General features: G+C 34.1%; 2 protein-coding genes across 3 annotated transcripts; one reads left to right on the top strand and one right to left on the bottom strand.

The window, feature by feature from the left end:
- Positions 1-2,038: 2,038 nt before the first annotated feature.
- On the top strand, positions 2,039-6,772 carry LOC147394051 (GDP-L-galactose phosphorylase 2-like). Of its 2 annotated transcripts, none has more exons than XM_086453178.1 (5): positions 2,039-2,551; positions 3,527-3,942; positions 4,025-4,210; positions 5,076-5,336; positions 6,188-6,772. In XM_086453178.1, the coding sequence occupies exons 1-5, from the start codon at positions 2,446-2,448 to the stop codon at positions 6,545-6,547; spliced, it is 1,329 nt and encodes a 442-aa protein (XP_086309304.1). In that variant the 5' UTR covers positions 2,039-2,445; the 3' UTR covers positions 6,548-6,772. The 2 variants fall into 2 exon arrangements, with proteins under 2 accessions (XP_086309304.1, XP_086309305.1); XM_086453179.1 differs by having other exon boundaries at positions 2,040-2,533.
- Positions 6,773-9,027: 2,255 nt separating this feature from the next.
- On the bottom strand, positions 9,028-14,720 carry LOC147394050 (uncharacterized). The gene is made up of 7 exons (XM_086453177.1): positions 14,200-14,720; positions 12,123-12,364; positions 11,910-12,032; positions 11,374-11,490; positions 11,058-11,240; positions 10,552-10,693; positions 9,028-9,395 (listed from the first exon to the last, which is right to left on the bottom strand). Exons 1-7 carry the CDS (start codon positions 14,663-14,665, stop codon positions 9,229-9,231), a joined length of 1,440 nt encoding a protein of 479 aa, XP_086309303.1. The 5' UTR covers positions 14,666-14,720; the 3' UTR covers positions 9,028-9,228.
- Positions 14,721-18,099: the final 3,379 nt, after the last annotated feature.

Below are 18,099 nucleotides of genomic sequence, written 5' to 3'. Positions count from 1 at the left end.
AAATTCAAAAAAAAATTTCTTGTCATTTCTAAAATGTTATTAATGCGAAGTAGATGAAAATTTCACTGGACGACGGATGGCCAACGAGTAAACTCCATAGTGGGTTGGTGGGGCAATTTTCAACTTAGGGTTTTTCCTTTCTCTTAAGTCTTGAGTTTTGAAGTGAAAACAGGGACATATGACATTATTTAATAAAATACTTACGGAATATACGTACAAATCATGATTTAATCATTGGGATTCAAAGATCCACAAATTAATCTGAATATTTAAATCCAACGACAATTATGATCGAAAAAAATAATATACGTCTAATTCACGAATCAATCGCGAATTTACTAATTATGCTCCCAACCATGGATTATAGCATCAAACATTATTTTTATTAGCTTTTGAGCATCTCTCTTTGATATGTTAGTCATTTCTTGTTATTTTAAGTTCAAGATATGTTTGCCCTTATCGATGCAAATTTCGATCGTTGTTCCTGACATTTCATATAAGTTCATTATCACTTGGTTGCAAGTGAAAGCATGGAAAACTCTCTAATGAGAAGCTCTTCAATTTTTCATATAAGCTATGGATCGCAGCTTAAAATGAGTCCTCTTCTAAAAATTTAATTTTGGTGAGTGGAACCTAATCCTGGTTCAATCCGATATTTATTGTTTGGGTTTTAATGGATCTCATTATTTGGATCCAAATCTGATCCAACAATCCATTGGATTGCATCAAGTTCAATTCTTCTTGCAGCTTATTATTTTTGGGTGATTTAGACCTACCCCTCCATGTTTTGTGGACATTTGAGATGCCCCTCTACATTTTCTAACTGATGACAATCTCCCTTGACCTCCGTTTTCTCCAATAGGCTATTATAAAATGACTTATATGACCTCATCTTAAATCTTTAGGTAAACCCTTTGATTATTCTTTCCAAAACCATTCATCTTCGACAAATGGGTTAAAATATTTTACCTTTATCTTCAATTTTAAGATTTTATCTGACTACCTCGACTTTCAAGCCTCAAAGTTTAGTTCGTAAAAATAGGATTGTTGATACCATAAAATCCACACTCATTGCAAAATTGGTGATATTAGGTTTACCCCTGCAAAATGCAAAAGTATGTCTACTCCCTTAATAAGAAGTCAACGTCTTTAAACAAGGAGCAATTATCAGTGAAATCTTGATTTCTTATCCTTTAGAATCCCCTTCAATATTTAAATTATTAAAATTTTAATAAAATTGAATTTTCATCATGGACTTTGGATTAAACCTAACCTTTCATTTTGCAAAGAATAAATAATATTGCCAATTTTGTAAGAGTTTTTACTAAATTTATCAATAAAATAAGAATAATTCACCCTCAAGAACAAAATATGATTTTTGGAAAAATGGAAGACAAGTGAATTCTGGTTAGAAAACTCAAGGATTTTCTTGTAGGATTTTAAAGCTAGGTTGAAAATGATGAATTGAAGACTAGTTCAATTCTATTAAAAATAATTCACCATAGAGGTTTAAGAGCTTAAGTTTGATAGAATTTTGGGATAAAACCCAAGGATATTTTGGTAGAGGTACAAGAAGAGGTTGTTTTGGTCAATTCCATTAATCTATATGATAAGACCAAAGTCAAGGGGGTAATTCATAATTTTCAAGAAATATAGGGTATCTCAAATATTCACCAAAACATGGAGAGTTATGTCTAAATCACCCATTAATAGACTACACGTAGAGTCGTACATAATAAACAATACGGAATCCTAGTTACTGTTAAAGTCAAAATACAATACGTATTAGATACCCAATTTAAGACAGGAAAAATTCTAGCATCCAACGTCGTTGGACACTAAGTATGTAACAAACGGATGAGATGTAAAGATATTACAAACTGAAATGAATCTGGAGGACAAATACAAATCTTTAGAAAATCGCAACCGTTATTGGACCGTAATGAAGTCTTCTAAGAAACCATCGAATATTCTCCACAAGGACTGCCCTATATAGCGTCCACCACTCCTTCTTCCTCTGACCCAAAGAAGGAAAAAGTTCGGAAAAAAAAAAAAAAACAGAGAGAGAGAGAGAGAGAGAGAGCGAGAGACAGGTGGGTGAGAGAGAAAATCGAGTTGGTTCATCACGGCTAGATTTGGATCAATCGGGTGGAATCTCCACCACCAAAGAAGAAATTTTTCTTCACAATTGGATCAATTTGAGAAGAGAATCCCTTCTCCTCACGGTGGTAGAGGTGCCTTGCCTTCTGAAGGTGGAAGCCCTTCTGATCTTCTATTTCTTGCTGGTGGTGGTCGTTTCGTAAACCCTAATCCTAACCCTAATTCTAACTCTAACCCTTTTCATTAATTTCCCTTTTTTCGCTAAATTACAAACAAAGAAAACCCTAATTGTACATATCAATCTCAATTCTTCTTCTTATTATCATAATCACCGTTGAATAAATCATGTTGACGATCAAAAGGGTTCCTACTGTTGTCTCCAATTACCAGGAAGATGGCTCGGAGGATCTGGGTTGTGGACGAAACTGTCTCGGTAAGTGTTGTTTGCCTGGTAAGATTCTTTGATTTCTTCTTTTTTAGGTTGGGATTTTGGTTTGGACTTTTGTTCCGATTTTGGATGATTAGAGAGTCACGTTATGAAAATTGATTTTCAGAATGTGGAATCTCGTTTTGAAATAAGTTGTTTATTTTTTTGAATTTCTGAATGTAGAATTAGAATCTCCCTTTAGTGGCCTTTGTTTCTGTAGTTGTGATTTTGGAATATTTAAATAAAGGCAAAAAAAAGGAGTTCCAAAATAGGCAAGAAAGGAGTCATGCATTGTTTCTTATTTTTGATGATTTTTGTTTCTGATTATTATGAATGGTTCTGTAGCATTATCTGAACCAAATGTAATATCTGATAATGTCTTAGAATCGGATTCTAGAATCTGAACCAAATGAATGTTCTGGTATTTATTTTAATTATATAATTTTAAGGAGATTTTTGAATTTAATTGAGAGAGATTTTAAAAAAAGAAAAATAACAACAAAAAAAAATTTGTGAGTTTAAATTTCCGAAATAGGTTAGAAATGGATCCTGCATAGGTCCTTATTTTAGCTGATTTCTGTTTCTGATTAATATGGATGATTCTGTTTAATAATCTGTACCAAATGTAATATCTGATTAAGGATTAGAATCAGATTCTAGAATCTGAACCAAATGAATGTTCTGTTTTTTATGTTAAGTTATATAATTTTAAAGAGATTTTTTAATTTAATTGAGAGATGTTAAAAAAAAAAAATGCGACTTGAAATTACCAAAATAGGCAAGAAATGGGTCCTGTATCGTTTCTTTTTTTAGCTGATTTCTGTTTCTGTTTATTATGGATGATTCTGTTTAATAATCCATACCAAATGTAATATCTGATTATGGGTTAGGATCAGATTCTAGAATCTGAACCAAATGAATGTTCTGTTTTTTTTTTATGTTTAGTTATATAATTTTAAGGAGATTTTTGAATTTAATTGAGAGATATTTGTGGTTCAGTATCACAGCTCCCTCTATATGCCTTCAAGAAGGACATGGTTGACTCGGTTCAAGTGGGTGGTGCAGAGGATCCTCAATTTTCCTTCCTGAGCACAATATTGCTGGGACAATGGGAGGATCGGATGAACCGAGGGCTTTTCCGCTATGACGTAACAACTTGTGAGACTAAGGTTATACCTGGGAAATACGGGTTTGTTGCGCAGCTTAACGAGGGTCGTCACCTTAAGAAACGACCCACCGAGTTCCGGGTCGATAAGGTCCTTCAACCCTTTGATGATCAAAAGTTCAATTTCACCAAAGTTGGCCAAGAAGAGGTGCTCTTTAGGTTCGAGCAAAGCGAAGATGTGATTTCCCATTATTTCTCCAGTTCGGTTGTTAGTGATGATTCCAAATCATCCAATGTTGTCGCTATCAATGTAAGCCCGATTCTTTCTTTTTTCTAGTTTGATTCTTATTTCCTTGTTTATGGTCTTGGGTTCGATACATTTTTATTTTCAGGTGAGTCCCATTGAATATGGACATGTGCTTCTGATTCCTCGTGTCCTCGACTGCTTGCCTCAGAGGATTGACCATGAAAGCTTCTTACTTGCTCTTCATATGGCCGCCGAAGTTGCTAATCCCTTCTTTAGATTGGGTTACAACAGTTTGGGTGCCTTTGCAACCATTAATCACCTCCACTTTCAGGTAACTAGCTTATCGTTATTAATCATTACTGGAAGGTGGCTTGTGCAAACGGCACATGAACCAAAAGGGCTTGTTTGTAATTTAGAGTATCTATTAAAGGACTTTTGTAGATTAGATAGTAAAAAGGGTATTTTGTAATATTGAAATCTAATCAACGTAATTCTAAGGTTGTCAGTTGCAATTTTATGGGGTTTTGACTAAAATGACCTGGATAATATTAAATTTAAATATGAAAATGGGGTCATTTATGACAACTCAAATTTTGGTGTCGAACCACTTGTACTCCACCTTCTCTCATTATAATAGTAAAGATCCTGCTAGGAAGCAGACACTGACCTCATTTGCTGGCCCCCCTTCATCCCATTCATTGTGATGACAGTGAGAAATCAAAAATGAAGGAGTGAGGGAAATAATCCCAAGATTCTTATTATTTAAGAGTTTATATTGGCACTCCAACTTTTACTTATCACACCCAATTAAAATTAAAAAAGTATGTCCATGATTGAGAATAAGTAAAAGTTGGGGTGCCAATAGAAACTATCACTCTCTCTCTGTTTTTTTTTTTTTTTTTTTCTTTCTATTTGTTAGGTTAGGATTTTATATGGGCCTAATCCTAATTGTAAATAACTGCTGAAATTGTTTCAATAATGCTTTGTAATTTTGATGTAATAACTTAAACCAAACTTTTGTAATGTTTGAATGGTAGTGTTTTACTCTTTAATAAGGGCGTGATAAACAATTTAAGAAATTGGGGTGTAACAAGTAAAAGTTGGGATGCCAATAGGAGCTCTGTATTATTAATTTATTACTAGTTGATAATTTTAAGTATCCGAGGTTTCACAAGTTCTATATGTATTACACACAGGCATATTACTTTTCGACGCCATTCCCTGTTGAGAAGGCCCACACCCAAAGAATAGCCATGGTGAAAGGGCTGCTGGATAATGGGGTGATAGTCTCGCAATTGGTGAATTATCCAGTGAGAGGTCTTGTTTTTGAGGGTGGAAATACGATGCGGGATTTAGCTGATGTTGTGGCCAATTCTTGCATTCGTCTCCAAGATAGCAACATCCCTTACAATGTGCTCATCTCTAATTGCGGGAAACGGATCTTCATCTTCCCTCAGGTAGTAGTGCCTTCCTCACAATTCTTAGAATATTTTCCTTGATCTTTATTTTTGTCATGCTCACAACTAAGAAGTCATATTTTATTAAAAGAGATTCTATTGCCACACCAACTTTTGCTAATGCTACCCCAATTCATATGTAAATCACCAGAGAATTAGCACACATCTTGGGAGATGACTGCTTTGCATTCTTGGAGGTTTTGGTGGCTAATAACCAATGGGTTAACACTCAGAAAAAGTTTCAGATTATCTAATCAATAATACTTTGTTCAATGAACTTAGAACTTGGTCAGACTAGATTGCAAGTTATATTTAAACATGTTGTCTATTAGGCTAGGCAATGTTTGGAGATCACTTCAAGGTTCCTTGTAATTAATACTCATAGATTTTAGATTTTGTATGCCAAATTTTCATTGTTGGAAACATCACTAGTTTGGGAGGCAGACCATTATTTCTCAAATAATAAGTTTAGACCTTTTTTATTTATTTATGATAATTTAAAATAGTAATGGTAGTTTAAGTTGATCTTTTAATTATTATTTCATTAGAGAGAAAAAATAAGTTCATCCCACAAAATCATGTAAGGAGAATGACAGTGTTAAGTAAATGTAGTGTAGTGTGTAAAATTATAGAATGATGTAACTTTATTTGTTGATCTTGGTTCTTGAACTATAATCTGTATATATATATATATATATATTTTTTTTTTTTTCATCAAATGTGATAAAATTGTTTGATGCTTAAAGCCTCTCAATTTTTTATTTTTTTGTTTTTAAAGACTGGTAATTTTTTTTTTTTTTAATATTGGCAAATGAAATTAAGACACTTATTGCTAGCAAATGAATGGGCAGTGCTACGCGGAGAAACAAACGCTACAACAAGTGAGCCAAGAGATTCTGGACACGCAAGTGAACCCCGCAGTTTGGGAGATCAGCGGGCATATAGTATTGAAAAGGAAGAAAGACTACGAGGATGCATCTGAGGATTATGCATGGAGACTCCTTGCTGAGGTCTCTCTCTCAGAGGAGAGGTTCAATGCGGTGAAGTCATATATCTTTGAAGCTACGGGGTTGCAAGAGTTGTTGGTTTGTGTAGACAATGAACATGTCAACATTCTGAACGAGGAAGAAGTAGAAGACTCACCGATTGAGTCTTCAGTGGCCCCCCATTGCACCCAAGCTGTCTGGTTCTGCATTGAAGGAGGAAACTAGTTTGGCTTTTCTGTCCATTTTATTAGATAATGATGTTTAGTACAAAGTAAGTGTGCAAGAAACTATCTTGATTTATAGTTTAAATGTTGGGAGTTTGTAGTAATTTATGCATGTTTGACTGTTTCAGTCATTTTATGTGGAGACATCAAATGTCATGTTTACCATCGTATTTGTTATTTTTGAGGCTTCAGTCTCCTTTTGATTGGATTTTGGATTTGTTAAGCATCTCTGAAAGTGGTTCTGCATCTTTAAATTTGGATTGGTGATCTCTCTTTGGTCAGGAATCAGTTTAACATCTTACACAAGGTTTATGTGAAGTGGTAGGAAGGAATCACAAGTTCGTTTTTTATTTTTTGAAGGTAATTTGTGCAGGAATCACAAGTTTATGTTGGTACATGAGTAAATATTTATGATTAGTAATTGCTTCTTTGATGTTTTTTGTGATTGTGGTGTTATACAAGGATGTTTCATCATAGAAAAGTAACATATACTGTTATGGGACCAAGCACATATTCACAAACTGCACTCCGTGGGTTGATATTTTTGGCAATTACATTAAAATATTGGGAAAATTACTGACAGGAATCTCGCAGAAGGATTTCTTTCTAAATAGTTCATAAGTATTCAGGGGTTGCTTAAACAAGACATTTGGTTTACTTTTTCATTCTAAATGGTCCCTGGACCTCATCTCCCACATTTCTCACAATTGAATGTCCTAAAAATTCAAATTCATCATTTTCATTTAAAAATTGGATTTTTAATATCTGAATCGAATTTCAGAGACTCTATTACTTCGAAAATGATTTTAAAAAAAAATCATTTTCAAGGGTTTTTTAAAATATTTTGAAGATGGATGTAAAATATTAGTATTTTCACTTCTTTTCTTTGAATTTGGACAAAAGTTGATCAACAATGATTCTTTTGGGTTGAAATCATTTAAACAAGTCATTATCTCAAGTTTTTAATCGATTTTTCATGTATTTTAATCGAAAAAATTCGAAAATTGAAAATGGGTGGATTTTACCAGTGTCAAGTTCACCACTTTTTATTTTAAAAAACGGTGAACTCAATAATTAAAAAAACGTCAAATTCAATGATAAATAGTGATAGAGTTTGACGGTAAAAAAATGTGAACTTGACATTAAATAAAAAAGCATTGAATTTGATAGTAAAAATTATGAACTCGACGGTATGAGGGACCATTAAGAAAGAAAAAAGTTTATTAAACGTCTTGTCAAGTTAACGCGCAAGACTTAAGGACTATTTAGAAAGAAACCCTTCCGTAAGAGTCCTTTTAAGTAATTTTCCCTAAGATGTTTGGTCATTTTGATCATTAATTATTTAAGAGATATTCTATTGCCACGTCAACTTTTACTAAGAGCACCCCCATTCATATGATACTAATGAAGAATTAACACACATGTTGGAGTGCTCTTAGTAAAAGTTAGTGTGAGAATAGAATCTCTTAATTTTTATCATAGAAAGATTTTGGAGTGCATTTTAATGATTTTTTAATAAATAGTTGTATTGTCATTCGAAATTCTCAAAACATCAAGTTTTGTCAGATTCTCGCAAGTGTTAAAGAGATTTGAATTAGTTTTGATGTCAAAAGTGCCCTCAAACAGATTCCCAAATGCTGTTATTCTATGATGCCAACAACTTGGGTGGTCCTTGAGGTAGTAGAATTATGAGCAACCACAACTTGCTTATGATACCTACTTCTAGTAGGATTTTGTATATGCAGAGGGGAGAGGAAGAAGGGGAAAGGTATAGGGCAGACAGGCATCCTACCATGGTTCTCTCTATAATTTATATTGCCACACCAACTTTTACATATAACACACCAACTATGAAATTTCACTTCACACCCCAAGTAAGAATAAAGAGACACCAACCTTCTCCGAACTCATCCTCATTTGTGAGTGCTTTTTCTTCTTGGATGGATCTGGTCCCATATTTGTGAGACAGACATCCAATCAAAGTTCATTTGAAGCTTCTCAAAGCCGAAGTGATAACTACACATCTGTTAGTGTAAATGATTCCAAATTCTTTCAGCTACTCTTTTGTGTGTTTCCCTTTGTTACAAAATCCACAAAAATTTTGTTGTCTACTGCATCTAGATGCATTTTTATCTTTCACGCCAACCATGTCTCAAGGCACTCATCTTTTATCCTATTTGTGAGATATGCTACCTTTCAATTCTTCTCCCAGTTTAGATTAATGAAGACCACATCCCTAATATTGGGGCCACCAACACTTTAAATTGCACCAATGTAGTTATTAATCTTCATTATATCTCTATCAACTTTACTGTTTTTTTACCTCTATTTATCTTTCCTAACGCTACCACTTTCCCCCACCATCTCTTTTGTAGTAGAGCATGAATTCAAATTGGTTCTCTTGTATAATTTATTCTTGTTTTTGCGTCAGATGATTGCATTTTTGAATGACAATATTCAACAATTTTCAGAATCTAATCATTAAAGAAAGAAAAATAGAAGCCACTTTTATTTTACATTTCTCTTGGAGCTACAATTCTATGGGCTATTATATGTGTATATGTATATATACATGTTTGAGAAGGGGGCCTACAGTCCCCGGGGGACAGTACATCAACTGATTGATTAACTAGTGAGAATTACCAATAGTAAGATCTATTGAACTTGGCCAAATATATAAACTTACTTTAGTAGATCTGTCTTTCTTGTGCTAACAACCACTGGTGAAGCAGAAATACTCTTGCGTTTATCTGAAACCAGTAGGTGATCAATTTGCCCAATGTTCTCTTTTTCTTCTGTGGATTTAGTGGGAGTTGTCGCTTCAAAGATCTGCACTGACAAGCTACCACCTACAAAAAGAAAAGGCCCAAACAAATATAATTCAATTTTAGTGCAAGAACAAAGTATAATGGCCATTCTTCTTCTTCTTCTTCTTTTTTCAAAGTAATAATGACTAATAAAAACACAAATTTTGTTCGGGAAAAGCAAAACTGTATTAATAAAAGAAAGAGACACAAGCCCTAGTGGACAAGAGATACGCAAACATGCTGGTATTGCAGTTACGTAAGGTAGGAAATTTCACAGTAAGGACTCCATCGAAGTCTCCAAGGAGGATCTCTGAGTGAAATTCCAAAATCAAATTACTCAATATCTAAGAAGGTGATTGAGCAAAAACAAAAAGCTTACCTCTCCAATCAATTGATAATTGATAAAGGAACTAGGAAAAACAAAGTAAGAGGGTTACTAAAATGGGTTATCATATTATGAAAATCTTGCCGTAGAATGTGAAGGGTTTGGTAAGGATGAAGGAGAGTACTAGGTAGTTAAATTAGTAAGACAAAAGCATATCTTGAAGTGTTGCATTAAACTAAAACGGAAGGCATAGAAGAGCGCTTGATGGAAGAAATTTAACATTTCTTTTAGGGTTAAGCTGGACTTGAACCAACAACCTCAAAGTTGTTTTGCAATGTGTCAAACCAACTAAGCTATGGGTCCAAGCCCATAGCTCAGACCCATATATGACATTAATTTACATAAATTTATTTGTCAGTTTCAATATTACGTACTTACATAAACTAAAGTTATTTTAAATATGTAACTCTTAATTCATTAGACAGTAGCAAGTGTATTGTGTAGGGTTAGTGTGGTTCAATTCGGATTTGTATGACACACTGTGACTTTCTTACTTTCCTGAAACAACATTTGAGAAAAGATAAAATTTGTCTCAGAAATTTCCAATCACCTGCTACAACCCATAAAACATTATGAACTGTCATGGAAAATAAACATAACCCTAAAACGTGAAAAAAAAAATGTCCTAGTAATTTATCCAACGTCAAAAAGTTTAACAGATCTTTTTCTATCAAACTGAAACAAAGCTACAATCTTTGCCCATTCCAAGCTCAAGGGCATTGAGTAATATACATATTCAAATCTAAGATTAAATTTTGGATTTTGAGAATAAGACATAATAAAGAACGAGTCTAAACATAGAAGTTATCTTACCCAATACAAGAGCAGCTCCAATCCATCCAGCGGTGCCCCATCTTTCACCTAGGAGACACCATGCAAAGCCAGCACCCCATAGCGGTTCCAGCCCATATATTATTGCAGTTTCCGTTGCTGATATATCACGCATGGCTGCCATCTGTATGAATAAATTCAAATTTCATAAGAAATTAATGGAAATTGACATAATTTGTTTAAGTAAGATTCCACAAATTTCCATTGAAAGAAGAAAAGTGCAAGATATTCAGACCAATGGAAGCTTCCTTCAATGAAATTGTAGTGTCAACCAAACGCTTTTCATTTTCGTGGTGTAAATTTTTTGTTAAGTTCAGAGGAGTCTTCTTTGAAGACTTTGTGGGGAGATGGGATTGGGTTTGTAGTTTGTCTTAGTTGCTTTGCTGGTCTGTTTTGTACTCCTCATGGGTCATCTCAACCACATTCAATATAATTTGCATTTACCTATCAAAAAAAAAAAAGTGGCGAATGGAACCAAATAACCATACCTCTACCCATAGGCATAACCCAGTTGAAAACACGCCTGTATAGAGTGCAGGTACCCATGGAAATTCAACCATCCAATGCCACACGATTGTCCAAGTCCACGATCCAGGGTCCCATCCATTTATGCTACTAAACGAGTCTCCCACGAAATACCAGATTATTGAAAATATAGCAACGACACAAATCTGAATGAACACAAAAGGTAGCTCAAACACCCATGGAATTAATACATGACAAGCCGCATTAAATGAATTTTTTACACGGCGACGCACAAAATGAACTTGTGGGATATAGTTATTTTCTGCCACGGAAACTAACCTCATAACCAAGAAGTGGTAGGAAGTTTTCTTTATTTGTACTTCTTGAGATATGTTCGGTTCTGAGCATGTGGACACCAAAAAATACAGCACTCAAGAAGTTCAAAAGATCTCCAACCTGAAACACAATACAATGTGAACTTGCGAGAATGATTACCTGTTACCCATAGTGACAAAAATCTTGTTAAATCACGATTTTAAGAGTTGTCGATGTTTCCAAAAAATCGCGAAGTTCTTGAAAAAAAAAAATCACGTTTAGTCGTGATTTGATCAAATATTTTTTGAAAAAATCACAGATTATTTTTATTGTTATCATTTAATATATGAAATACATATTTTATCCTTGAAAAAATTGTTTTTATTTTTAAATTTATCCAATATTTTCCTGACCTTATCAATTTTTTCTGAAGCTTTCTATTGCCGAATTAACAATAAAATCAACCATTCAAAGAGTTCCGCTCCTCATGCTTTTCTGCATCTTCTACTGTAGTACTAACACTACATGCATGAAAAATAGTCTAGTAAAGTATTGCTCACACTTGGAGGGGATCCACTTGATTCCAGCATAGTCACCCCAACAACAGACATGAGAGCTCCAAACCAAGTACGGGCAGGCACTGTTGCTCCTAGCATGCCATCCAATAAGGGCACCACTATTACCTGCACAAGTAACAAATGATCTTTTAAAACTGTTAAGTTTTCAGTTATTGATTCGTGAAACATGTAAATCTCAACAGAGCGATTACTTACGGTGAAAAGAGAAATAAATGATGCACGCCCAGCATCGGATGTAAGTAGTCCAAGAGCTTGCATAAGGTAGCCCATACTGACCCAGAAACCCAACTCTATTCCTGCAGCACGGGTCTGGACATCACCACGTGCATGAAATACAAATGGTATAAATGGGACTGCAGACAAAGCAAAACGCACAGCCGTAAAGGCTGCTGGGTCCATAATGGCTTCAACCTCTTTCAGAACTGAAATGTCACTCGCTGAAATGAGAATGAAAAATAATTTAGAAAGACAAATAATTTCGCTTAGATATAAATGCCGGGTGATGCAAAGGTATAAAATGAACATACAACTTTCTGACATAGGTTTGATATACAATTGAGACCTGCCCATGGGCGGAGCCAAGATTTTGTCCAAGACGAATTTTTTTTTTTTGAAATGTGAAAAATGCCCTCTTGAGATAAAATGACATTGATTATTAAAATATTACAAAATTTATAATAATAACAAAAATTTATAAATTACTAGTAGAAAAGATCTGTAACTTGAACATAATAATGAATTCAATTATCAAGATAAATGGAATAGAAATTAGGTATCTACATCATTATTTTGATGTATCATAAACATATTAAAATATTTATATAAACGTACACATACAATCGCCCATATTAGTAATTTGCTTTTATATATTTTTGAGGAATAAAAAATATAATAAGGCATGAATCTAGTTTTGTAAAATTCATAGTTTTTATTTCATATAATGTTGAAGATAAGATTTGAACTCAAGACCTCTTGAGTGTTACTTGTAAAAAGTAGTTTTTCCTTTTTTGGTGAAACATAAAAGAGTATTTTTCCTTTTTTTCTTTTTTGTATTAGTTGAAAATCAAAGATTCTTTTTGCTTTTTTAATTATGAGAGTTGTAAAGACAACTCTTCATTCTTTAGTCCCACATCGGATAAATACAAGGAAAATTCTCAACTTATATATGGTCCCTCTCTCTTTATTGCTCGAGTGTGAGAGAGATATAGACTGGGCCTCGTGTGCACATGGGGGCCAAAGGCACCGTGAGATTGCAACCCATTGTGTTTGGGGCCAACCTCTCGGAAAACCTCAACGCACATAAGATGCGCGTGTAGGGGGGATGCAAATCTCGTAATTTAAGCCTCACGTGACAGGCCCGTTTTTTCTAAACTTTTATTTAATCTCAACCGTTGATCTGCGAGTTAATATTTTTACCGTTTGGGCTTAGATTATTCCCTTAAAAATACTTAGATTATTCCCTTCTCAAGAATTTTCTGATTTCTCTTGTCTCTTTGATACAAAATCTTGTTGTTTGTACAAAGTTCGATCTAATTGAGTTCGTTGTAGATCTGTTATTTCCGAGTGCACGGTTAGCAAACAGTGACTGTCTGCACTGAGGATTCATTCCTAAGGGGGCAAAATTGATTTTAAGGACAGCAGCTTCTCCGGGCCTCAGTCGCCAATAAGTTCTTCCAATTTCTACGAGTTGTTTACATTATACTATTGCTTATAATTTATTGTTTCAACAAACCAGATTCAGAATTTACAACATCTAGTACTTAATATTTTGTTCATTACGCTACTCTAATGGAAATATTTCATTTCCAGGTTGACTAAAATCGACACTGAAATCAAAATTTAATACATTGAGTTCAACATTATCTAAATATCCAAACAAAACCCTGATTTTCCCACGAATTGCAAGAATTTCAAGAGGAAACCAAAGTCTGAAATTTTATGGTCTTCTCAGGGCCAAAAATAAGGATCTAGGATCTTATCAGTCCCTCAATTTTAAAATTGTGAATCACCTAATGCCTTACATTGATGGGTACATCAAAATTAGGTAACATAATCAATCATATTCTAAGCCGATTTGATACCTAATTCTTATCCTTCCAAATTGTTAAATGAATTAGCTAATTTTTTGCTATAAGTGGTACAAATTTGAGATTCTATGTATCTACATAACAAATCAAGCAGACAAATTAAATTATCACTATCTTAATCCCACAAAAAAAAAATTATTAAAAAAATGAAACTGTTAAAAAAAAGGGGGGGATAAGAATTATACCATAGATGATGGTGATGACATTAAGCAATATAATGCTCCTGACCTTCTTAGATGCAAAAAAAATCCTTCTCCACAAAGGTTTCTTACCGAAATACGAAGAATTTCGAATCGATGAGCTCCCATTCTTCAATTTTTCCCCAAATGTAGTTACATCTGGATTTAAATTGGGGGATCCTTCATTTATAAGAATTAAGGAAGTTGGGTCGACTGATTTCTCAATTTGGATCGATTTCTTCTTCAAAATTCCATTTTCAGTAGAAGGTGAACTATGGATCTCAGAAGATTTAGAAGAAGAAGAAGAAGAAGAGTTGTGGTTTAAGGAGAATTTAGTAAGATGGGTTCTTCTTCTAGTGTTTCGTTTGTAGAGAGACAAAGATAAAATTGAAGTGTTACAACATGAAGAAACTGTTAGAGAAGCATCTCTAGTTGTCTTCCATGACCATCTCCATGTTGAAGGAGACGCCATGATCGTCTCTCTCTCACACCCAGTGGGCTGAACTAAATGGCTGCTGAGAGTCTCAGACAAAATTGATTTTTATTAAGAAAAACAAGGGTAATTTACAAATAGCCCCTCACTATTTTTTGTGAATATTGGAGATACCCTTGTTTTTTCCGAAATTTTGATATGCTCCTTGACTTAGGTCTTCTCTTATAGATTAATGGAAAAAAGACGTAAAGGCATTCATTCAAAAACTAGGACGTCGGGTCAGATCTGAGTATATCCATATTCAAATCTGAATTTTTTTTTTATATGGATCGAAATTTATATCTCAATCTAGGGTCCGATTGGCCCTTGACTCAACTAGTTGCACGTAGGACTTTTCGAGGGGGTGGTGTGTGTGACCGTGGGATTAGTCTTACCCGAAGGGTGGGGACACCTATGATTAGTAAATGTATCATATCTAAATCATTACATTTTCACTTAATTTAGATCTAACTTGACTTGACTCGAATTGCTTGGCTTTGGTCAGGACGAGTCAAATAATATTAGAGCATTCAACATTTTTCCTAATATCTTGGATAGTTGCTAGACTATTCTATTTTGTCATCATAATTCTTTTGTTTTATTAGAATTCATATAGCATCCCAAAATTCTAACACGAATCCCCATGATTCCATGCTAGAATTCAAGACATTAATATGAAACTCCCAAAAATGATAATAGCATAAATAAATAAAACAGTGATAAATTATAATATAGCAAAGGAAAAAATTAAGAATTTGAATTATAAATGTTAATAACCCACAAAATGTCTGAGTGTACAAATACTCAAATACGAAACTCAAAGTATAACGAAAAAACAAATGCTAGAATAACATTGCTGAAAAATAAAAAATCCTCACACTAAAATCAAACTCATGTTTTCATACTCAATCAAAGAAATGAAAAAAAAAGATCTGAACATCTAAATTGGTGATTAAACTAGCAGAAGTAATTCCATTTCTTACTTGGAAGTAGATTCTGATCATCCGTATGTCCTACAAGCTAGAACTCCTCTGGAGGCTTCTCTAAGTGCTCCTCAACTGAGGGATAATTAACAACTGAAATAGTAGGGTGAATAATAGGGGAATTATCCATTAGGAAACAACTATCTAAAATTAACAATCTCCTAAACATGAGGTTAAAAATCATTATAAAGCATTTGAAAGATATGCAAGTTTTTCAATGTGAATAAAAGCAGTATTGTATAATCATGTTGGAAATATAAAAGTAACACAATTTAAATATAAAAGTAACATCATCTAAACAATTTGTAATTAAACTTAACTGAATAAAAGAAATATGTATAATTGATCTAAATACAAACAATGGTAGTGTAGTTGATAAGAGTATTAAAAAGCACAACTAGATACCTCTCAGTCAGGACTCAAAATGTTCTAGACTTTACCGGTGTGGAATCCTACCGTTAGTTATTAATTTTATGACCTGGTGCTGCACTTACCACAATTAGGTGACCATTTATCCAATTTAAGTTGATTGTTGACTACGATCATAAGGTATAGGTCCTTTCACGAAATGTCAATATGTTCAATTACTCAAGACTGTTAATGATCATTAATTAATCATCTTCATTTAAGCCTATGAAACGAACATATGGATCTTAGTATACATCTCTACACATCTATAAACTATTTTTAAATCACATAGTTTATTAGTAAAGATACAAATGAATATCCCGGATTTCAATGTGATGCTACTCCCATGTGCATCCCATATTATAATAAAAATTTATGTGCTGAGCTTCATTTTCAATGAGCTTATCGTCTATGTAGACATGAAATGTTCACAATGAACCTCAATACTACATTGTTTGGAGTCGCCACCATTCTTTTTTAGAAATGGGTGTGAATGGGCACCCGAATTGATCATTTTGAAAATCATTTTTTTATGGCATTGTAGTGACTCTCATATGTTGGAAAGGGCACGGTCTACCTAACATCTAGGTAAGGAGGTCCGGTTAGAGAATGGGGAAGGTGTTAGGCATCCCATCCTCTCCACCAAAGGTGGTTACCTTGCTTGGCCATTTTATTTTGTAAAAAAACTCAATAAAACAAATATTAGAGATGCATGAGAATGTATGACAATGGTGTTGTGTGCATTAAAGTGAAATGTCCCCTTTTTCAAAAGGGTTTTGATTTCAAAATGACATTAAGGGCATTCTATGGAAGATAATGACCCATATAATCACATTAAATTTATGAAATGAATGTTGGTTTGAACTCTTAGAGAGACTCCATAATGGAGTTCTCTTGAAGTCACAACCTTGATGCATGTATGCATGACTAGAAACTTTGTGTTTCACCCCATCAAGAGGGTAACACATTTCTTCATCATTGCCATGCATAGGTGAGTGTGTGCATTGTGTACAAGATGATGCATGAGATTGGGATGAAAAGGACTTCAACCCCCATCCTTTCAATCGAACCTTAGTCCAATCTACCGGGGATGGGAGAGGGTATGCATTACATCCTAAGGCTTTCTAAAAATAAAATAAAGTAGAAGGTTAGAAGAAGAAGATGCAAGCTTTGAAATATATAGACTACATGTTAAACCCTACCTTGTCCCTTGGTGGTTTTGAATGAACTTGATCTTGAGAGTGAGCTTAAGAGTTGAGTGAGGTGATTGAAGGTTGAGTGAGTTGAAGTTTAGAATATAAGAGAGTGAGTAGAAATTTGGGTAGAGTTTTAGGTTGAGAGATGGGGGCTTGAGAGCATGAGTTGTTCATGGAAATTGAGGGTATTTATAGAGTTTTTGGAGAACTTTTGGGGATAAAGTGGTCCAACCCTAAAAATAATGAAAATGGACATGAGGTTTAGGTTGTTTCTTTTTGGAATTTTCATTTGTATGAGGGTAAAGATGACATTTGTGGAGAAACCCTAAAAGCATGCTTTGATCCTTGGTTTTTTGGTAAATAGAGGTGAGAGAACAAAAGTACTTTTGGGAGGGTGAATAAGGGAGTGACATGTGTAAAGGTGGAGTGGTAGGTAAAAAGTAGATCTTGATTCATTTGTAAATAACAAATAAAGCAAGGGTGGAAGTGTAATTTTGAAATGGACCAATGGGAAAACAAAAGCATATTTGGGAGGGTGAATAGGAGGATGACATGTGTAAAGGTGAAGTGGTAGGTGAAAAGTTGACTTTGGTTCATTTGTAAATAACAAATAAAGCAAGGGTGGAAGTGTAGTTTTGAAATGGACCAATGGAAGAATTCCATGTATGTACTTGAAGATTCCCACCTTTTGAGGGCATAATGGGAAGTTCCCTCATCTTTATGGATTATTACCAAAGACCAAACAACCTTTTTGGTTTGACTAACCCTTTTGAGAAGGGTATTCTTGAGTTTACACAAAAAGGAAGTTGACCCTCCAATTAGGTGATGCATTGGGCATTGGGGGCTT

This window comes from Akebia trifoliata, chromosome 9, assembly GCF_017979445.1.
Source record: "Akebia trifoliata isolate Shusen 1 chromosome 9, ASM1797944v1, whole genome shotgun sequence".
Taxonomy (NCBI): Eukaryota; Viridiplantae; Streptophyta; class Magnoliopsida; order Ranunculales; family Lardizabalaceae; genus Akebia; species Akebia trifoliata.
The sequence above is the reverse complement of the archived record's forward strand: the minus strand, read 5'-3'. Positions and strand labels throughout refer to the sequence as shown.

Excerpts from the sequence above, each read along its gene's own strand:
- LOC147394051 (XM_086453178.1), top strand. The coding sequence starts at position 2,446 with ATGTTGACGATCAAAAGGGTTCCTACTGTTGTCTCCAATTACCAGGAA. Across the intron at positions 3,943-4,024 it reads CCAATGTTGTCGCTATCAAT|GTGAGTCCCATTGAATATGG; the intron begins GTAAGCCCGATT and ends TTTTATTTTCAG. Across the intron at positions 5,337-6,187 it reads GGATCTTCATCTTCCCTCAG|TGCTACGCGGAGAAACAAAC; the intron begins GTAGTAGTGCCT and ends ATGAATGGGCAG.
- LOC147394050 (XM_086453177.1), bottom strand. The coding sequence starts at position 14,665 with ATGGCGTCTCCTTCAACATGGAGATGGTCATGGAAGACAACTAGAGAT. Across the intron at positions 10,694-11,057 it reads GGTTATGCCTATGGGTAGAG|ATGGCAGCCATGCGTGATAT; the intron begins GTATGGTTATTT and ends TTATTCATACAG. Across the intron at positions 9,396-10,551 it reads TGGAGCTGCTCTTGTATTGG|GTGGTAGCTTGTCAGTGCAG; the intron begins GTAAGATAACTT and ends TTCTTTTTGTAG.